The following is a 23062-nucleotide window of genomic DNA, read 5'->3' as shown; positions in this document are numbered from 1 at the left end:
ACTAAAAAGTCTGACACTGACACAAACAAACCCATTCGGACTACCGGCTTCCAGCTCACACCATGAGCTCCTTCGTGGCTGCAGCCAGAGCTTTGCGGCTCTCTGTGCTCTCTGCTCGGACACTGGAGCTGCGACACCACCACCTCTCTGTTTCCAGCAGAAACCTGAACGTCCAGGCGACCACCGAGGCTGGGAAGCTGAAGAGCATCGATGACCTGCCTGGTCCCAGTTTATCCACCACTCTCTACTGGTTATTCGTCAAAGGATACGCAGACAAGAGCCACTTACTGCAGGTCAGTTACACTGCTTTAACCTGCTGCTCACAAAACTCATTTATGATCCATGTTTTCATCTTATTTGATAGTTTCTACCCTGAAGAGCTCAACACTTGAGTGCATCTGACATAACAAGTAATCAAAAGAATAAAGAAATAAATGATAGTGATAAATGACAATATAATAATAAACGATTTATAATAAATAATCAAAAGAATAAATGATAAATGACAATATAATAATAAATAAATAATATATAATAAATAATCTAAATAAAAAATGATAATGATAAATGACAATATAATTATAAATGATACATAATAAATAATCAAAAGAATAAATAAATAAATGATAATGGTAAATGACAATATGATTTAAGACTATACAACATAACAAAAAAAAAAAATTAATAATATAAAGTGCAGGAAGAGGCAAAAAAAACCACTGGGTTTATCTGAAGCCTCCACCTAGAGACAAGATTAATATAAAGAAACAATATGACTACATAATAGTGATAACAAACAATTAGGACAAGATATATATAGTAACAACAATAACAATACAGTGAATATATCAAAAAAGATAAGTGTGTGTGTGTGTGTGTGTGTGTGTGTTTGTTGCGTGGTAGTGTTTGGTTAGTGTTTGTGAGGAGGATATTGTTTTAAATATCTATAAAGACTTCTGGGTAATCGTAACCAAACAACATTGTGAGTGGGAAAAAAATAAAAAACATAGAAACAGATACATGGACAACATGGGGTAAAGCAATTACAAGTTAATTAAATGACCCTTTAAGCGACTTTTGAAACATTTGACAGATGAACAGTTTATTGATAGATGTGAAAAGCTACTCCATAATTTGGTTCCCCTAAATCTTATTGAAAACTGACCTCTACTAGTGAGACATTTAGGAGGATGAAGATCTAGAGACTGACAGGTTGAGTAAGAATGGACCTGAGAATCTGTTTTAAAATAGGTCTTGAACTGCTCAGGAATATTCCCACCAGAAAGTATCTTATAAATAAAAACACATATTTGAGAAATATTGATATCATAAATAGTAAGAATGTGGAGTTTCTTAAATAGAGGAGCAGAGGAGATGTGTGACTCTGATCGAGTTGCAATCCTCACAAAATGTTATGAAGAACTTTATGATTTTAGTTTAAAGGTCACCTATTATGCAAAATGCACTTTTCCATGTCTTTTAAACATCAATATCTGTTTCCAGTGTGTCTACAGGCCACCATAGTATCATAAAAGACCATCCTCTCTCTTTTTCTCCTCCTCCGTTTGTCCGGAAATGGGTGCAGAAAAAAATTTTGCTTTTTTTCCTTCTCTTCTGACGTCATTAGAGAAATGCAAGCCATGTAAGGGTTTCCTGGTCGAACCAGAGCAGAACCTTCAGTAGCTGACCCCGCCCCACAGCGCGTCACTGTCTCTCCTCCTCAACCTAACTTGAGCAAAGTCTGCAAGAACCAGCAGAACAGGCTTCATGTACTCCCATCATCTAAATATAACATGTTCTTTCACAAAGGCTTTATGTAATTACACTGTTTAAACAGATGATATTTATATATTATATATATTTGATGTCATGCATGTAGCAGAGTACAGGTAGTAAATAGTGACTTGTAAGCAACACAACACATTTCTGTTTCACAGTCAAACTTTATTTGAGTTGACAGATGACAATATTAATTATTCACAGCATTTGTAATCATCTCACCTGTTAGTTAGTTATGTGACATGGTACAGGAGAAAGTCTTCAGCTCTGGTACACTATGGTAAGCTAAGCTCCGGTGGTCTGTAGTCATGGTAACACAGAGACAGCTACTACTGTAAATAATATACCTGTAGCTCTCTTCACAACAACACAGACACAGGTCGGTTCTTTGATACGGGCGTTTATTGCTTGGACACGTCTTTCTCTGATGCTTCACTTCTGAGTCACGTCATGCACACGCCGTGAAAACTCGTTGGCCGCTTGTCATGAAAAGAGGTTCTTGAGTCCATGAAAGTCCTTTTGAAAGTCTCTTTGACTGTCTGCTTTTAGCTTCAGACGTCGATAATCATAGCTTTAAACACTTTACAGAGCCCGCGAAAGGCATCTGCTCCTTCACTTACGTTGGATTGTTTTAGTCCCTCAATGAATTCCGTCGTAGTGGTACTACACAGGGAACATTGGTTCCGGGGCGGAACGTAAAACACAGTGGACTAATGTACTTTTGACTGAAACACTTCTACCTGTTACACATTTTGAACTGTATGAAACAAATAATTTTACTCACATCATATTTAAATTTTTAACCTTACATTAAATGAATTATCTATTTATTTATTTATTGCATGAACTTATGGGATCAATTACTAATTATATATCATGAACACATTTATGCAACGGCACTTACAATACCATTACTCTGATCTTCCATACATTTATCTTTTAGCAGAAATAATGAACTGACTACTGTTTCACATCTTCTATTTTCCACCCTGATGGTCGCTGTGTTTACACACCGTGTCATAGCGGTAGCATGTAGCTAATGGGGTTAGCTCTGTATCTCCCATCTGCTTTCAGCTGTCTGCTCTCCTCTGGGATGATTCTGTTGGTCATTTCTCACAGATGGATCTTTAAAGACAGGCTGTGAATCAGTGGTTTTCAGACAGCGGCTGAATTAGGCTCTGAGGCAGGCAGACTCAGGCTGCAGTATGAGAAGAATAAAGGTTTTTTTGAACATTGCAGCATGTAAACATGTTCTAGTGCAACATTAAAATACATCTATGAACCTGGAAATGAGCATAATATGTGACCTTTAATACACTGCTCTAAAGAAATGAAGGGAACACTTAAATCACACATCAGATCTTGATAACTAACTATTCAAGTGTAAAATCGTTACTGATGTACATTGAATAATTTGTTGAGAACAAAATGACGTAACAACGGTCAATGAAAACCAAAATCATCAACTCATTGAGGGCTGGATTCAAAATCACACCCAAAATCAAAGTAAAGAATGTAAATCACATTCTTTTCATTTCATCACATCAACTCATAAAGTGACTCAGTAGTGTGTACGGCTCCCGCGTGCCTGTATGCACTCCCTACAGCGTCTGGGCATGCTCCTGATGAGTTGGCGGATGGTGTCCTGGCGGATCTCCTCCCAGACCTGGATCAGGGCATCAGAGGGCTCCTGGAAAGTCTGTGGCGGTACTTGGTGGCGTCGGATTCACCGATACATAACGTCCCATAGGTGCTCAATTGGATTTAGGTCAGGAGACCTAGTGAGGGTCGGTCAATGGCATCAATGCCTTCGTCATCTAGGAACCGCTTACACACTCTGGCCACATGAGGCCGGGCACTGTCCTGCACCAGGAGGAACCCGGGGCCTACTACACCAGGAGGAACCCAGGAGGAACCCAGGAGGAACCCAGGAGGAGCCTAGGAGGAACCCAGGAGGAACCCAGGAGGAACCCAGGAGGAGCCTAGGAGGAACCCAGGAGGAACCCAGGAGGAACCCAGGGCCCACTGCACCAGGAGGAACCCGGGGCCCACTGCACCAGGAGGAACCCAGGAGGAACCCAGGAGGAACCGAGGAGGAGCCTAGGAGGAACCCAGGAGGAACCCAGGAGGAACCCAGGAGGAACCCAGGAGGAGCCTAGGAGGAACCCAGGAGGAACCCAGGAGGAACCCAGGGCCCACTGCACCAGGAGGAACCCAGGGCCCACTGCACCAGGAGGAACCCTGGGCCCACTGCACCAGCTTACGGTCTGACAATCGCTCTGAGGATTTCATCCCAGTACCTAACAGCAGTCAGGGTACCGTTGGCTATGACATGGAGGTCTGTGATCCTCCAAGGATACAGTATGCCTCCCCAGACCATCACTGACCCACCACCAAACGGATCATGCTGGATGATGTTACCGTTCACCACGGCGTCTCCAGACTCTTTCACGTCTGTCACATGTGCTCAGTGTGAACCTTCTCTCATCTGTGAAGAGAACGGGGCGCCAATGGCGGACCTGCCAATCTGGAGTTACACAACTTTTAAAAGTAGTACTCTGAATTACACACACATGAACCCTTTCAGAGTGTTTTATATCATATAATATATTATTGATGCATTACCATGGGAGCAGTATTTATATAATACGGGCTGATTATATGTTGAACTACTTTAAACTCAAGTTACTCTTCCAGGATGTCCAGAAGAGCCTTTACGGGCCCATCTGGCGCTCCAGATTCGGCCCCTTCGACATCGTCAACGTGGCGACTCCGGAGCTCATCGCTCAGGTGATCCAACAGGAGGGCCGCTACCCGCTCCGAGCCGAGCTGCCTCACTGGAAGGAGTACCGGGACCTGAGAGGTCAGGCCTACGGGCTGCATGTGGAGTGAGTTTATGGATCTTCCTTTAAATGTAAAAGATAATAACGGTCATAAACAACAGCTAATATAATCATTAGTGGTCCTAGTCGTTTGGGTTTAATCCCCGGTAGCAACTCTCTTCCTCTCTAAAGTGTTCGTAAAGGTCCCTAAAAGAGTTGTTAATCTGAAGAACTCTTTTGCTTTGTAGCACAGGACCGGAGTGGTACCGCATCCGCAGCGCCCTGAACCCTAAGATGCTAAAGCTGCGGGAAGTGTTGGCCTACGCCCCCATCATCCACCAGGTGGTCGGAGATCTACTGCGACGCGTCGAGCTCCTCCGCAGTCGCAGCGAGGACCAGGCCACCGTTTCAGACATGACTGCTGAGCTCTACAAGTTCGGCTTTGAAGGTGGGAATGTTTTCAGAAAGTCTAGCGGCGGTTGAGGTCAGCGGGGCGGTTTGTGATGCTCTTCACCTCTTGCAGGTATCTCCTCCATCTTGTTTGAGACCAGGTTGGGCTGCCTGGAGGAGGAGATCCCCGTTGACACGCAGCGCTTCATCACCGCCGCCAATGACATGCTGACGCTGTCTGAGATTGTGATCCTCTTCCCTCGCTGGAGCCGCAGCGTCCTCCCCTTCTGGAGACGCTTCGTCCAGGCCTGGGACGACCTCTATGACATAGGTATGTAGCAAGACAAACAGCAAAAGGAGACATTCATGTCATTTGGATTCACTTATAAGTTGGTAAAGTGTTTGGTTGTTGTGTTTCCGTTGGGCAGCGCAATCCCTCATCAACAGGAGGATCGCTGAAATCCAAGCTCAGGTGTCCAGCGGCAAGCCGGCGGAGGGCATTTACCTCACCTACCTGCTGTCCTGTGACAGGCTGAGCAGAGCCGAGGTCTACATCAGCATCACTGAGCTGCTGCTGGGAGGGGTCGACACGGTGAGTAGGGGGCTGCTGGTTCCAGCCTTCAATCTATCACTATTTCATCGTGCGTCAGTTTTAACATGCACGATTTAAATTTCAGATAAGATGAGATGAACCTTTATTGAGGGGATATGTGGCAGGACAGAAGTAGTTCAGATAAACAGGAGCATATGAGACAAACATTATAATAGTATATACTATTAGTTATGATAATATATTATAGAAGCAGCTGTAAATAGTTTACTATCAGCTCCTCCACAGAGAACAGAGCAGCAGATATTCTCATTTTAGCTGAGGGGAAAAAACATCCATAGAAACTTCTCAAACTGCTGCTTCTCTCCTGTCATCTGTTCAAGAAGCTTCAGACAGTTGTAGTTTTGTCCAGTGGGAGAGCTGGAGGCTGGTATGATTTCTGATTTATCCGTATGTTGATGAAAATAAGTGTGTTAGGAACACAGAGAGCATCCAGATGGAGAGAGGAGGAGTGGTTTGAGTTTTAATTAGGGCTGTCAATCGATTAAAATAGTTAATCAGGATTAATCACACATTTTTAATCTTAAGGGAGATTTATCAACTATTTAATCCTCTTATCAACATGGGAGTGGGCAAATATGCTGCTTTATGAAAATGTATGTATATATTTATTATTGGAAATCAGTTAACAACACAAAACAATGACAGATATTGATCCAGAAACTCTCACAGGTATAAAAAATATGCTGAAATCATAACATGGCAAACTGCAGCCCAACAGGCAACAACAGCTGTCAGTGTGTCAGTGTGCTGACTTGACTATGACTTGCCCCAAACTGCATGTGATGATCATAAAGTGTCAGTATTGTGGTTATTGCGGCAGCACTAGAGGAGTGAGTGGCAGGATGTGAGGAACACATCATTACAGGCCTGAGCATGAAGATCGTCTTCCTGACTGAACTTAAACTAGAGCTTCATTTGTCAGATACATGTAGGGCAGTAAAAAGTATCATATAGTAGAAGTATGAAGTAGCAGAAATGACTCTTCACTGTTTGTGAGGCCAGTTCTCGCAACATGTAGGAATTTCCAGTTGTTCCAGGAAAGGCTCTGGGTCCGCTGGGATAGGCAGAGAAAGCTGCCTAATCAGACTCTGGACTTCACTCTTATGGAGGACAAAACCTGCCAAAATTAAAAATACATCAATAAATGAATACATGATCCGATAGATAAATAAATGTATCATTAAATGTAGCAAAAATAATATTAAAAATAAAATATATCCATTAATCATTTGATTAAAATGTGACATAAATTGATATTTCTGTTTTAATTTGCGTCTTTATTTATTCATATTTGTATTTATTTATTTATGTATTTATTTACTCTTCTGTTTAACTTTCCCTTTTATTTATTCATCTGTAAATGTATTTTATTTTTGCATGGTTTTCCCTTTGCATTTCACCCCTTATTTATTTCCCCAAACATATTTATTTACTCTTCTGTTTAACTTTCCCTTTTATTTATTTATTTTTATTAACTTTAAAATGTATTTTATTATTTATTATTTTTGCATTTATTTTTATTTATTTATTTAAATGTATGTATTTATGCATTTATTTATTTATGCATGATTTTCCCTTTGCATTTCACCCCAAATTTAGTTCTCTAAACTTATTTATTTCTGTATTCTTTTCTTTTTACATTTATTTATACATTTCTGCCTCATTATGCAAATGAGGGGGCTGTAACAACCTGAAAATAAAATATATGCAAAAATAAAATAGATTTTTTAAAAATGAATACAAATAAGTACATAAATAAATAAAAGGTCAATTTAAACAGAAGAGTAAATAAATAAATAAGGCATTTAATACAGAGATAAATAACTAAATAAGCAAATAAAAACAGAAATATCAATTTATGTCACATTTTATCAATTAATTAATGGCTATATTTATTTTTATAATATTATTTTTGCTACATTTAATGACATATTTATTTATTTATCCAGTCATTTATTTATTGATTTGTTTTGGATTTTGGCAGGTTCCATCCTCCATACACTCCAACTTCCTTAAGACTTAAAACAAAGAAGTTCAAGCTAAATTCTCTGTTGCTAATGCATCATGATCTACTTCATCTTGACCTTTAGCCACATCTACACATAACACACAATCTAGCGTCCAAGAGGGCAATGAGAAAGTAGGTCCTGAGGCGTTCACAGTGAGATCAGCTAAGTTCGGCCTGATAAAGCTGCAACAACAGAGACGAGTGCTGGTGTTTAGTTGCTGCACGTCGCAGCGTTCGCAGAGCTCGTCTGTCTGCATTCCAAGGAGAGGTGGAGGCTTGTTGTTGTAGCTGCGAGCTGCAGCTCAAATCAAATCTAGAGATATGAGCTGAGACAGATAGATGAGAAATCACATACTGGAAGGAACACAAATGCTACTCCTTCTCTGGTGAAATGGTTGCCAATACAAAGAAACAAGCTCTTGCAACATACCTCAAGAATGTAACTGTACCTTCAGCCTGTATTTGGCTGAAACTTTGCAGACGGATTTATCTTGGTTATGCCTTCACGCCGGGGACAGCCGAGGCCGGACGCATTATGTTTCAGGTTGTCCGTCCAGACTATTATACTATATAACACCTGAAGGGAATGTCTTCAAATTTGGCACAAATGTCCATTTACTGATCACCGTGACCACACAAATCATGTTTTTGGACATAACCCAAGAATTCATATGCTAATTATGACAACTTCACCGACATGTCTAACAGGATAAAATGATGAAGTGATGACATTTTGGACAGACATGATGTAAACTGAAACTTGACTGGTTGGTGGAGTAATTCAAGTTTTATCCGGTTCTGTTATGCTGCGCTGCATCTGTCCACGTTTTAAACCCTTAAACCTGAACGTCTTTTTCTTCACACATTGACTCTTTGTATAAGAAGGTCCAGCGTCGAGACTTTAAATGTTTAGAGAGGACATTTCAGCAGCCGCTTATAAATCAGTCAGAGTCGGCTTTGAAGGAATTCTCCCTCAGAGAATCGTCACCTTCATGCGTGTTGGTTTATCTTCTAAGCAGCTGCAAGCTCAGAGTTAAAATCATAAAAGATTACATTAGTATCAATTTATTCCGCACATATATTCATCAAAGTTGCACAGAGTTATTAACAGAAGTTCTGGATTCATCAATGTGTCCCTGATACCATGTAATACAGTGTTCAGTTCGCAGTGAATGAACCCCGAGCTTTGCTATACGTTTTACCTTTATACACATTAGCTGACGAACCCTGGGGGAGGGGTCAGGCTTTCTGCAGACCCAGTACTTTTCCATCCTATGTCACAATACATCTTTGTGTCTACCTACATCTGACTCCATCTTTACACAACATTGTCTGCATGGTCATCCTGTCCCTTCCCCCATCCACTGTTAACCCCAAGGCCCTTTCATCCTTGTAGCTGTTCTTTTTACAGGCCCAATCAGCATTCCATCACGAGATCATTTCATGTGATCATTCTTGCCTCGTCTTACATCAGTCACTTATCTGTAGACAGTCTAAGCCTAGTAGTTAACACCAAACTCGCTAAACTCCCAACATAATCAAGTTTGTTACACAACAGTTTTATCATGATATATTTCCAACAATTCCTCTTTTGAACTTGTCCAAGTTCACTTCTGTCCTAGAAATATATTCTCATGAGGCATTCATCATTATTATACTATATACAATGTTACAGTTTTTTACACAGAGTTATCATCTACCACCTCGTCCTCTGAGTCATGATCATGGAAATCTATGTTGAGTAACCCCTGTGCTTCTGTTGGTGAACACATTCATTTGATAGTCAGGTGGTTGATCAGGACGCCTTTTCTCTATGGCAGTTACTATAACCTTTTCCGTCAATTGGCGGATACAGGGAATGCAACAAATAAAATAACGTAAAGCATATAAACCTTCAGTGAGTCACCTTTTCTTTACTTGTAAGCCGTGTTTTAACTGTAAAACCAGCAAGACCTTGAAACCTTCCGTCCCTTAATTGTGTCTCATACAGCTCACTTATATTTTTTACAGTGATATATATAGAAAACAAAAAATTCAGTATAGAAAACAAAAAATTCAGTCATTAGTCACGCTTCAATTTTTACGTGTCTTCTTCTGTGCTCTTCTTTGGTGTCCCTGCAGAGATGCTTGCATCTGCCCCTGGTGCTGTTCCTTTGTCCGGTTCATCTGGTGGTGTTGTTGGCTCGTTCACTCCTCCGCTGATGAAATCCACACCGGGTGGTGGATTCTTTGTGGAGCTGCACTGTGTCAAGTGCCACCAAACGCCTCCTTTCCCCTTTAGTTGGACTGCTGTCGTTGTCCTCGCGGTTACTTCATGTGGACCCGTCCACCGTGGTTCCGACCACTTCCTCTTTAACACCTTCAACCAAAGGTGTTCCGGGGGGCCTTCAGGTGCTGTCAGCAACACAGGCTTCGGAGCATGGGGGGCACCTGAACAGGAGAGAGCTGAGACAAGAGCATTCACTTTCTGATAATACGGGCGGTATCCTACAGCAGGTAGGACACACAAAGGCACTGTGGGACCTGGAAAAGGTCGTCCACAGTTGAGTTCAAACGGTGTTAAACCTGTTTGCCTATTGACTGAGGATCTCATAGCCAGAAGAGCAATGGGAAGAGCCTCAGTCCATGGCAAACCCGTTTGTTGACAAATCTTTAGCAGTTTCCCCTTAATGGTCTGGTTGGCACGTTCAACCTTGCCCTGAGATTCTGGGTGGTACACCGTGCCAAACTTGTGTTCCAGACCCAAAACAGTCTCCACTTCTCTCAAATCCTTATTTTTGAAATGAGAGCCATTGTCGGAGCGAATAAGTTTGGGAAAACCATGGTATGGTATATAATTATTCACCAAACATTTGATGACAGTTTTAGCGTCCTCTTTTCCAGTAGGATAGGCCTCAATCCACCTGGAAAATGCATCCACTATGACCAACAAAAATCTTTTACCTCCCACCCGGATCCCCATATCCGTAAAATCCATAACTATTTGTTCACCCGGACCTTGTGGTTTAGGATATGTGCCCACCGGTGGTTTTTCCGTGGGTCTTATGTTACATGTTTGACAAACAACACATTGTTGAACAAAATCAGTAACCACTTTCCTCTTTTGAGGGAACCACCATGCATCCAATGCAAACATCATTACAGCCACTCCCGCATGGCACAAACCATGAGTCTGTTTCAACATTGAGGGAATCCATCCGTCAGGCATGACAGTTTTCCCATTCTTCTGCCATAAACCAGTAAAACAATCAGTGGCACCTGCGTCTTCCCAGGATTTTCTCTCATGCTCAGGAGCGTCCTCCTGGGCTTTTTGTACATCATCAATAAAACTACTTACATGTTCAGCTAATATCATTATGCATTCAGTGACATAACCTGCAGCAGCCTTTGCTGCTTCATCTGCAGCGTTATTTCCAATGCTTTCCAGGTCACTTCCCTGTGAGTGACCTTTTACCTTTACCACAGCCACCTTCTCAGGAAGGTGGATAGCGGCCAATAAATCCTTCATGAGCCCTTCATGAGCCATAGATTTATTCCCGCTTGTTTTGAATCCTGCCTGAACCCAGCCAGACATATCCCTGTGGATCGCGTTACATACATAAGCTGAATCAGTAAAAATATTTGCAGTCTTACCCTCGGCTAGTCTAAGAGCACATATCACGGCAGTCAGTTCAGCGGCTTGAGCAGACTGTTTGCCCTCAAGTGGGGCCGAAGACAGAGTTACAGGGCCTTCTCCGTCATTAGTACACGCTACAACAGCATAGCCAGCTTTTAGTCCCTCTGTAGGGTGTCTGAAACAGCAGCCATCGGTGAAAAGGCTGAGATCAGGATTAGTAACTGGTAATGCCTCCAGGTCAGGTCGTAGTTTTACAAAAGGTTCAGATTTTTCCGCACAGGAATGTTTCTCTCCCCCTCCTTCGCCCATGTTATCTGCCATATTGCAACCTTCATGTACAAATGAAACATGTGGTTTTGAGAGTACTTGTAATATCTTAGTTTGTCTCAAGGGAGTGAGAGTGAAACATGATGAGGTGACATAAGCTACTGTACTATGGGAAGTGAGAATTTGGAGTGGGTGATGCATGACAATATGTCCTACTTTCTCAACTATTTTAGCCACAGCCGCTGCATATCTGACACACGGACTAGCTCTCTGTTCCGGTGTGTCTAGCAGAATGCTGCAATAGTAAAGTACATTCCTGTCTCCTCTTTGCTTCTGATATAGAACACCATGAGCTGTGGAAAGTTGTTCTGATACGTCGAGGTGAAATGGCTGGGAATAGTCGGGGAGTGCTAAAGCAGCCGCCTCAGCCATCTCCTGTTTCAATCTGATGAACCCCTCCTCCCCCTTCTTACCTTTTCATCTCCCTTCTTCCCTTTACCTTTTCGCTGTCTTAACTCAGCTTCTTCATCTACCTGTCTTTGTTCCTGCTCTTCTTCTTCCCCCTGTCTCCCTGCTCTGGCCAAATTTATTAGTCCTACTTCCATCTCTAAGAGACGGAGTCTTTTCTCCTGCTCTTCTTTCTGTTTCCTATCTTCCTGAGTTTCTTCGTAGCATACTCTCCCCCCTGTCAGTGTTACAACTGGTATTTGAACGCTCAGAACAGGTTTCGGAGGGTCGGGTTCATCAGTTAGTGGGGGAGGGGGAGGTGGAGGAAAGTCTTTGTCCTTATATGGGGGAGGGGCGGTTGGTGTTTCTCTCATTACCATTTGATGTTGTGGCATGGGGGGAGGATCGGGGAATGGGCCGGGATAATCACCTAGTTTAGGGTACAGAGTACTCTCTGTTCTAGGCTGTTGTTTTTCTTTTTTAGAAGACCATTGATGGCCTAATTCAGTCACTGAGGCCAAATAAACACAATTAGCTTGGGCCAATGAACTGGCTTGTTGTTCCACGTGTTTTTTAGCTTTTGCTCGTGTGAACATATTGCTGTTTTTTAATTGTTTTCGAGTCTCAGCCAAATCGTCTTGCTGCTTTAATATGTGCCTCCGAACCGCCGGGGTAACAGCTGCTTTAGAGTCCTCTTTAGGAAACTCCTCTTTTTCTATCATGCCTTTGAACCAGTCATCCAAATCCTTCGCTCGTTCATTCTTTTTCTTAGGATCAAAGGTGCAAATCACATTTGTCCTCACCTTGGCCCATTGCTGGCCAAAAGTGAGACCTGTCTTGTTGCATCCTCCTATTTCCTCACACTCTCTATCGAATTCCCCGTCCATGGCTGTTTTTACCCTTATACCGAACTATTCATACAGTTGGTGTTAGTATATACCAAACAGTAGTGTTTCAGAGTAATTGGGTCGTTATGCCCCCGCAACAGATCCCACCAAAACACAAGCTTCTACTAACGGTTGCCCGTCAGCGGTGCAGGCACGGTATCTGAGGCAGTTTTAAATTTCCTCTGATGACACTATTAATGCAGTTTATTAGTGTTACCAACACAACATTTAGATCCCAGATCTATTAAAGGACTCAAACCTTTTTTCTAAACTCCCAGAGCCTTAGGATCCCTGATCCTTTCAACTGTACATTTAGATCCCAGATCTATTAAAGGACTCAAACCTTTTTTATAGACTCCCAGAGCCTTAGGATCCCTGATCCTTTCAACTGTGCAACTAGATGTTAAAATTCAAACAGAGATGTGTCTTACTCAGCAAGAGAGATAAATTTAGATCCTATGCCAATATGCAGATTTGTTTTAACAGGTTCTGCTTACCTTTTGCCTTGTAGTCAGGGGTCCCCTTATCTCTCTCTCACTGAGTCATCCAGTCTCTGGCTCGCGTCACTCTTTCTGAAGATCACGTCGGGGTCACCAAATTGAAGGAATTCTCCCTCAGAGAATCGTCACCTTCATGCGTGTTGGTTTATCTTCTAAGCAGCTGCAAGCTCAGAGTTAAAATCATAAAAGATTACAAATTAGGTTACATTAGTATCAATTTATTCCGCACATATATTCATCAAAGTTGCACAGAGTTATTAACAGAAGTTCTGGATTCATCAATGTGTCCCTGATACCATGTAATACAGTGTTCAGTTCGCAGTGAATGAACCCCGAGCTTTGCTATACGTTTTACCTTTATACACATTAGCTGACGAACCCTGGGGGAGGGGTCAGGCTTTCTGCAGACCCAGTACTTTTCCATCCTATGTCACAATACATCTTCGTGTCTACCTACATCTGACTCCATCTTTACACAACATTGTCTGCATGGTCATCCTGTCCCTTCCCCCATCCACTGTTAACCCCAAGGCCCTTTCATCCTTGTAGCTGTTCTTTTTACAGGCCCAATCAGCATTCCATCACGAGATCATTTCATGTGATCATTCTTGCCTCGTCTTACATCAGTCACTTATCTGTAGACAGTCTAAGCCTAGTAGTTAACACCAAACTCGCTAAACTCCCAACATAATCAAGTTTGTTACACAACAACAGTTTTATCATGATATATTTCCAACAGCTTCTACTGCCAACTTCCTCTTTGTTAATAACAATCAAAAGCATGAAAGGAAATTAAAATAACCACCCAGTGTCCACTCTCAGATCTCAGACAAGCAGCGAAGGACTTTGCATTAAAAACAAAACTATGCACATACAGTTCTGTTGTAAGATGGGCAAATACATGAAAGTGTTGGACTGAGGGCTGTCAATCGATTAAAATATGTATTGGTGATTCATCGCATGAGTGTCCAGAGGTAATCATGATTAATCGTGATGTATGTACCTTTGAGATTTAACAAGTATTTAATACTCTTATCAACATGGGAGTGGACAAATATGCCGCTTTATGCAAATGTATATATTTATTATTGGAAATCAATTAACACAAAACAATGACAGATATTGTCCAGAAACCCTCACAGGTACTGCATTTAGCATAAAACAATATGCTCACATCATAACATGGCAAACTGCAGCCCAACAGGCAACAACAGCTGTCAGTGTGTCAGTGTGCTGACTTGACTATGACTTGCCCCAAACTGCATGTGATTATCATAAAGTGGGCATGTCTGTAAAGGGGAGACTCGTGGGTACCCATAGAACCCATTTACATTCACTGATCTGGAGGTCAGAGGTCAAGGGACCCCTTTGAAAATGGCCATGACAGTTTTTCCTCACTAAAATTTAGCGCAAGTTTGGAACGTCATTTAGCCTCCTTCAGGACAAGCTAGTATGACATGGTTGGTACCGATGGATTCTTTAGGTTTTCTAGTTTGTAGCAGCTTCATGGATGTCGGTTGGTCGCTCCACCACTTTAGTCCAGACTGAAATATCTCAACATGTATTGGATGGATGGATGAACTGTAATGACTGTTGCAAGGTGAGGTGCAGGAGAGCAAGGTGAAAAGTCACGAAGAGAAATCATCACACTGGCAGCTAAGTATGCTTGAAAAATAAGGCAGACTTTTATTTTCAGTCTGTAAAAATTCCATCAAACAAAGGAAAAAACACATGGAGGGAAAATCATCCTCTGCATTCAGTTTCACAGCTCACCACATGCCTGGTGCTGCTCTTTTTACCACTCTCCCCCCCAAACTCTACTTTCACACATGGTCATATAACCTAACAGCCCGTCTTTCCAGTTCAAACTGGCTTATCAGGCGAGTGCTGCCATCAGCTCAGACTGGAGACACCTGCAGTGAGAACCTGGGAAATCAGAGCACACCTGATTACACTTGGAGCCACTCAGTCTCTGTCAGTCAATTAACCCCTTAACTACCCACATAAGGAAAAACAAAGATAACTGTGATCAACCCCACTTGGCTTTACCAAACAGTTAGTGAGGGAGTTGTTGCTTCCTCACATTTCACACCTCCTCCCCCTCTGGCTTACATAAGTCAGGCAAACGTGACAGATAATCAGCAATAAGATTTTTCTTACCAGGACAGTGCTCTATGGTGAACTGGTATGGCTGGAGGGCTAGGCACCAACGCAGAATCCTTGCATTCTGATGCTGCTTGGATTGCATCCACTTCAAAGGTCTGTGGTCTGTCTGCAATACAAACTCTCTTCCCAAAAGATAATACTTCAATGAATCAATAGCCCATTTTATAGCCAGTCCCTCCTTTTCCACAGTAGAGTACTTTTTCTCCCGGTCAAACAGTTTCTTACTTAAGAACAGGACAGGTTTCTCTTCACCAGGTTCCCCCTGGGCTAGCACCGCTCCTAGTCCAACACCGGAGGCATCAACCTGCACAAGGAATGCTTTCGTGAAGTCCGGGCTCTGCAACACAGGAGCTTGACAGATCTGCCTTTTCAATGCTTGGAAGGCACGTTCACACTCATCATTCCATATCACTTTCGAGGTTGATTTTTTTGTTAGTTCGGTGAGTGGTGCCGCCAATGTAGAGAAATGGGGAACAAACCTTCTGTACCACCCCACGAGTCCTAAAAAGGATCTCACTTGCTTCTTGGTCAGGGGTCTTGGAATCATCTGTATGGCCTTTATCTTCTCTATTTGTGGCCTTATCTGCCCACGGCCGACCAGGTAGCCAAGGTATTTCACCTCCTCCTGAGCCCAGGAACACTTGTTTGCATTCAGGGTCAGCCCGGCTTCCTGTATCTTGCTTAGGACGATTTGAAGATGCTGCAAGTGTTCTTCCCAGGATTCACTGTAGATCACTACATCATCAAGATAGGCAGCTGAAAACCTGGAGCAATCATTAAGAACAATGTCCATTAATCTTTGAAAGGTCGCAGGTGCGCCATGAAGGCCAAAGGGTAACACAGTGTACTGGAACAAGCCCATTCCTGGAATCTGGAACGCTGTGTATTCTTTGCAAGATGGGTCAAGAGGCACTTGCCAGTAACCTTTACAAAGGTCTAATGCTGTGATGTAGTTGGCTTTCCCGATTCTCTCTAGTAGCTCATCGATACGGGGCATGGGATATGAATCAAAACAGGAAATACTGTTCAGTTTCCTCATGTCGGAACAGAACCGAGGTTGAGTACAATTCTTCTTGGGAACAAGCACTATGGGGTTTGACCACTCACTTCTGGATGGTTCAATGACTCCCATGTCCAACATCATCTGCACCTCCTTCTTCAGTGGTTCCATCATTCGTTCTGCAATTCTGTAAGGCTTCAGGCGAGCAGGTTTAGTGTCCTTCAGAACAATTTTGTGTTTTATCACATCAGTTCGGCCAGGTTTTTCTGAGAACAATGATGGAAAAAGATTGTTTAAGCTCACCCAGTTGATGCCACTGATCCACACTCAGGTGCTCTGGAGGGATCTGGGGTTTACACTTCTCTCTGAAGGGCCTCATGTCCGCTTCCTCAGCTTCCGCCACATCATCTTCAGACTGGACATCCTGGACCATCAGAACATGCTCTCCACCTGTTTCCAAGGGATTTCTTTCATGGTATTCCTTTAACAGGTTTACATGGAGCAGTTGCTTGTGTTTTTGTTTATCAGGACAGGAAATTTCATATGTTACTGGGCCCACCTTTCTGGTAACAGGATAGGGGCCTTGCCACTTCGCTAGTAACTTACTCGGCCCAGTAGGGAGCAGTACCAACACTTTCTGTCCAGTTTTCAGTTCTCTTTCTCGAGCATGTTTGTCGTACCATACCTTTTGTTTATGTTGAGCCTCCAGCATGTTTTCTTTGACTCTTTCTCTGCAACTTTCCAGTTTGTCTCGCATCTGCAGAATGTAGGAGATGATGTTCGTTGTTGGTGACGTTGCCACACCAGCCACCCAGTTCTCCTTCAGCATGTCCAAAGGGCCTCTCACCTGTCTGCCATACACCAGCTCAAAAGGGGAGAAACCAGTTGAAGCCTGGGGTACCTCTCGATATGCAAACAAAAGGAAAGGCAACCATTTATCCCAGTCTTTGCCAGTATCCTCAACAAATTTTCTCAACATTTGTTTCAGGGTACCATTAAATCGCTCGACAAGACCATCGGTTTCAGGGTGGTAAGGAGTGGTTCTTATCCCTTTCACACCAAGTTGAGAATACAGTGACTTCATTAGATGTGACATAAAGTTTGAACCTTGATCTGTTAAGATCTCTTTAGGGATGCCAACTCTAGAGAATAACTCCACTAAACATCGAACTATATGTTTGACCTGAATGGAGCGCAGTGGATAAACATCTGGATATCTGGTTGCATAGTCACATATCACCAGGGCAAATTTGTGTCCTTTGCTACTCTTTGGCAGGGGACCAATGATATCCATGGCTATTCTCTCATAAGGCACACTCATAATAGGTAATGGTTGTAATTGGCCTCGGTCTGAAATTTTGGTGGGGGCCACCACCTGGCAATCATGACATGTCTTGCAATACTCCAGTACCCCTTTGTATAACCCTGGCCAATAGAAGCGCTCAGCAATGCGGTTATAGGTTTTGGCCTGCCCTAAATGGCCAGCCCATGGAATAGTATGACCCACATGCAGGATTACTTGACGATACTCTTTTGGAATAACAAGTCTAGGTTTCTCAATGTCTGCCAAATACAAAAGGTTGTCTTTTATGACAAAGGGATCCCCAATTACACCTTTCAGCCCCCCTGTGCCAGCTTTTAGGACCCCATCTATTTCACAAACTTTTGCAAAGAGAGGTTTCAGAGAGGAGTCATTCTCCTGAATCTCTCTGAAATTGTCAGGGATTTGCCATTGTGGTTCAATGGGAGGAGTTAAAGGGAGAGCAGGGTCAGGACATTTAGCTTTATCAAGATTTCTGTTTTTCTCCTGACGACGCTGACGTTTTGTTTTCTTAACCTTATTTCCCCCTTTAAACAAACCATCATCTGCCTCAGGTAGGGGTTCTAACCCCTTGGTGACAGAGCGAGTCACTACAGCACAAGAGTATGCTACAGAGTTTTGCTGGACCAAATTGTCTAGCACAGGCAAATCTTCTCCAAGGATTACATCATATGCTAGGTGATCTAGCACACCAACAGTTAACATAAAGGCTTGCCCTTCAACCTCAATGATCACTTCTGCAGTTGGGTAATCTTTCTTACATCCATGAACACATGTGATATTTACATTTCGTTCAAAGTTAGTCAGTGAGTTGTGGAGTAGGCTGGACTTTACCAAAGTTTGCGAACTACCAGTGTCAGCCAGAGCCTTTGCCACATGACCGTTAACTGTGACATCTACTACATGTCTATGTGGAATCATTTCATTCTCATTAACATCATCATGTTCATCATTATCAGGACGAGGTACAGAACACAACTCAACTGTTTTTGATCTTTTTAAAAGGACAAAATGAAGCTTTGTGGCCAGGTTGCTGACAGTAAAAACATGGGAAGTTAGGTTTCAAGTTTGAATGTACAGGTTTCTTACCAACCCCAATGTCCTTGTTGTCCACAACAGGCAAACCGTAAGGTTTGGACTCCCCAAACCTTGGCTTCCCAACAGTCAACTTTTTCCTTGAAGGGTCCCCGTGAGCAGCCGTGTAGCGCTCTGTCAGGTCCGCTGCTTCCTCTCCTGTCTGGGGATCATTCTCCTTTACACAGGTGCGAATGTCTGGTTGGAGCACACGGAGGTATTGCTCCAAAACAATGGACTCACCAATCTGCTCCTTAGTGCGGCTGTTTGGTCGCATCCATCGTTTATAAAGTCCCTTTATCCGGTTGTAGGTTTCACGGACTGTTTCTCCCACTGGCACAATAGTGCTCCGGAAACGCTGTCTGTAAGTCTCCTCCGTCACATTGAACTTCATTAACACTGCTGCTTTAATGGCCTCGTAGGATTCAGCTTGTTCTTCGTCCATTCCCGCATAAGCATCAAGAGCTTTTCCCGTCAATAAGGTGACCACTCTGGCTGCCCACTCCACTGGCTGCCACCCCCATGTTCTGGCCATCCGCTCAAACCGAACAAAGAAGCTCTCTGGATCTTCACCTTCTTTGAAGTCAGGTATTCTTGGTTCACTGACACGGGGCCCAACAGACCGGGTTGGTGGAGAAGCACGCTGTTGCTGCTGAGGCAACAGTTGCTGTAATGAGGAGACAGGCCCACTAGCTTGAAGTGGAATGAATTTCTTTGGTTCTTTAACTGTGGGCAGGTGCATGGAGGTTTCATCTTGCAGCTTTAAAACACCAGCAGGTATAGCATGAGGATAATGTTGGTCAGGCTGTTCATATTGTTCATCTGACATCCAGTCCTGCGTCGACTTTGCTCCCATCTCACCTCTTAGCTGTTTGATCAAAAAGTACCGCTTCAGTTTGTCTAGACCGTCGCATAAACTCTCTCATTTCTTCAAAAAAGTCTGTGGCAGAGAGTTCTTCACTAGCAACACGGTCTATAAGTATTTTTGGCCGTACCACTGGTTCTTCTTCTTCATCTCCAGCGGCCATGGCGCCATCAAGTGGTGGCTCAAACCCCACTGTCCTTTCAGCATTCTTTATCTCCATTTCTGCCAAGGTGGATTTCTTCGGCCGACCTCTTCCACGTACTGCACCTCTCATTTAGTCAGCATTCCAACACCAACTCGACACAGGCGTATTAGATCCCACCACTGCCACCAATTGTTGCAAGGTGAGGTGCAGGAGAGCAAGGTGAAAAGTCACGAAGAGAAATCATCACACTGGCAGGTAAGTATGCTTGAAAAATAAGGCAGACTTTTATTTTCAGTCTGTAAAAATTCCATCAAACAAAGGAAAAAACACATGGAGGTAAAAAACCCTCTGCATTCTGTTACACAGCTCACCACATGCCTGGTGCTGCTCTTTTTACCACTCTCCCCCCCAAACTCTACTTTCACACATGGTCATATAACCTAACAGCCCGCCTTTCCAGTTCAAACTGGCTTATCAGGCGAGTGCTGCCATCAGCTCAGACTGGAGACACCTGCAGTGAGAACCTGGGAAATCAGAGCACACCTGATTACACTTGGAGCCACTCAGTCTCTGTCAGTCAATTAACCCCTTAACTACCCACATAAGGAAAAACAAAGATAACTGTGATCAACCCCACTTGGCTTTACCAAACAGTTAGTGAGGGAGTTGTTGCTTCCTCACAATGACTTTATTTCCTCTGACTCTCTCAGACTGCTAGTCTTAGCCCTGTGATGGACAATAATCTGATTCCCTCCTGATCTCAGACCTCCAACACACTGTCGTGGGCGCTGTACCACTTAGCGAGGGACCGCAGGGCTCAGGATCGACTTTACAGAGAGGTGGACTCTGTGTGTCCGGACAGACGGGAGCCAACCACAGAGCACCTGAGCAGGATGCCCTACCTGAAGGCCGTCATCAAGGAGACGCTACGGTGAGCAGACTGCTAGTATGAACTACTCACGAAGCAGTGTTGGCCCTGGAACTACAGTTTGGAAAACAAGCAGCCCATCAATCAGCTGAACTTTATACATGAAGTACTTAGTAACCAGTCAGATGCAGTGTTCTAGATTAGATTAGTTATATAGTAGTCAAATAATCTGCTCCTTGAACCTTGACCAGCTACAATATTATAATGCAGCTAATATAATATATATAATATAATATAATATAATATAATGACTCCTTTCAGAGTGTTTTTATTATCATTATATTATATTATATATAATATAATATAATATAATGACTCCTTTCAGAGTGTTTTTATTATCATTATATTATATTATATATAATATAATGTAATATAATGACTCCTTTCAGAGTGTTTTTATTATCATTATATTATATTATATATATTATAATGTAATATAATGACTCATTTCAGAGTGTTTTTATTATAATGATAATAAAAACACTCTGAAAGGAGTTATGTTGCAGCACGACTACTTTTACTTTTGATACTTCTGCTGATAAGTTTTTTAAAAGGCAGAACTTGTGACGGAGCATTTTTTTTATTTTGTGGTATTTCTACGTGTTTCGACCTGACATGCCCTGACCTGTGAGACTGGCAAAGTGACAGAACAGCTTTTATCAGTTTTTGACTTATATGGTACAGCTAGTACAGCTGACGTAAAGCAAAGAATAAAACACTGAATCGGACATAAATAATCAATAACATGCTCCAGGTTAGCTCTGTCTCTGATTTAGAGTCTGACTGTCGTCTGTGTCTTTCTCCTCCAGCCTTTATCCCGTGTTTCCTGGAAACGGACGCTTTATTTCAGACGATGAGGTGATCGTGGGAAACTACTGGTTCCCAAAGAAGGTAGGAAAGCACAACCAGGATGTGAGGCACCTTTAACTTTAAAGATCAGAAATGATTTAAATACGCTTCTCTTCTTTGCAGACTCAGTTCCATCTGTGTCATTACGCAGTCTGTCACAATGAAGCAGAGTTCGTAGACGCAGAGCTCTTCGTCCCAGAGCGCTGGCTCCGTGCCGAGGCGGCCAGCAGCGTCTGTGGCAGGGCGGCGCCCGGCTTCTACCAGCACCACCCGTACAGCTTCATCCCCTTCGGAGTCGGGGTGCGAGCCTGTGTTGGGAAGAGGGTGGCGGAGATGGAGATGTACTTTGCTCTGTCCAGGGTGAGTGAAGAAGAGACAGACAGAGACAGGAAGTGGACTTTTAGCCTACTTCTTGGCCAATTTGTGTTTCTTTTAGGGCTGTCAATCGTTTAAAATATTTAATCGCATGATTGTCCATAGTTAATCTCGATTAATCGCAATCACACATTTTTTATCTGTTCAAAATGTACCTTAAAGGGAGATTTGCCAAGTATTTAATACTCTTATCAACATGGGAGTGGACAAATATGCTGCTTTATGCAAATGTATTTATATATTTCTTATTGGAAATCAGTTAACAACACAAAACAATGATAAATATTGTCCAGGAAGTTATGTCTGTAAAGGGGAGACTCGTGGGTTCCCATAGAACACATTTTCATTCACATGTCTTGAGGTCAGAGGTCAAGGAACCCCTTTGAAAATGGCCATGCCAGGTTTTCCTTGCCACAATTTATTTGAAAGTTTGCCACAGACAAAAGTTTGAAGCGTTATTTAACCTCCTTCATGACATGACACATGACAAGTTAATATGTCATGGTTGGTACCTATGGATTCATTAGGTTTTCTACGCAAGTTGCAGTAATGCGTTAAAGAAATTAGTGGCGTTAAAACTCATTTGCGTCGACGCGTTAAATCTGACAGCCCTAGTTTCTTTATATTTTTCTTTTGCTTATGTTCTTTTATTTAGCCAGCCACAAATTAAGAAATCCTTGAAAAAGTTCTCCAAAAAGAAATGATTTGTTTCATTCAAATCTGTGCTCAAGTTTTTGAGATATCCTGCTAAGATCTACAAACAAAATCCTCAAGTATCTAACAGAATGAAGCTCCTGTATGGATTTAAAGGCTGTTTTATGTCTCCTTCCAGCTAATGCAGCACTACGAGGTCCAGCCTGAACATGGTGCACCGCTCGTGGAGCCGAAAACTCGAACCCTGCTCATCCCCGCAAAGCCCATCAACCTGCGCTTCCTGTCCAGAGGCTGATGAGGGTGCAGCAATTTAATGTGTGAAACGCACGTCCAACAACGCGTGGTGCACGAGAGGT

At 42.7% G+C, this 23062-nt stretch overlaps 1 protein-coding gene across 1 annotated transcript; it reads left to right on the top strand.

Moving 5' to 3' along the window:
- On the top strand, positions 1-23035 carry LOC141762905 (sterol 26-hydroxylase, mitochondrial-like). The gene is made up of 9 exons (XM_074627057.1): positions 1-293; positions 4477-4667; positions 4850-5049; positions 5125-5322; positions 5420-5583; positions 20665-20831; positions 21638-21719; positions 21801-22037; positions 22885-23035. The coding sequence occupies exons 1-9, from the start codon at positions 63-65 to the stop codon at positions 22999-23001; spliced, it is 1587 nt and encodes a 528-aa protein (XP_074483158.1). The 5' UTR covers positions 1-62; the 3' UTR covers positions 23002-23035.
- Positions 23036-23062: the final 27 nt, after the last annotated feature.

The sequence above is a fragment of the Sebastes fasciatus genome, chromosome 24 (genome assembly GCF_043250625.1).
Source record: "Sebastes fasciatus isolate fSebFas1 chromosome 24, fSebFas1.pri, whole genome shotgun sequence".
NCBI classification, from domain to species: Eukaryota; Metazoa; Chordata; class Actinopteri; order Perciformes; family Sebastidae; genus Sebastes; species Sebastes fasciatus.
Note: the sequence above shows the minus strand (reverse complement) of the source record. Positions and strands in the feature narration are given on the sequence as shown.

Excerpts from the sequence above, each read along its gene's own strand:
- LOC141762905 (XM_074627057.1), top strand. The coding sequence starts at position 63 with ATGAGCTCCTTCGTGGCTGCAGCCAGAGCTTTGCGGCTCTCTGTGCTC. Across the intron at positions 294-4,476 it reads ACAAGAGCCACTTACTGCAG|GATGTCCAGAAGAGCCTTTA; the intron begins GTCAGTTACACT and ends TTACTCTTCCAG. Across the intron at positions 21,720-21,800 it reads ACTACTGGTTCCCAAAGAAG|ACTCAGTTCCATCTGTGTCA; the intron begins GTAGGAAAGCAC and ends TCTTCTTTGCAG.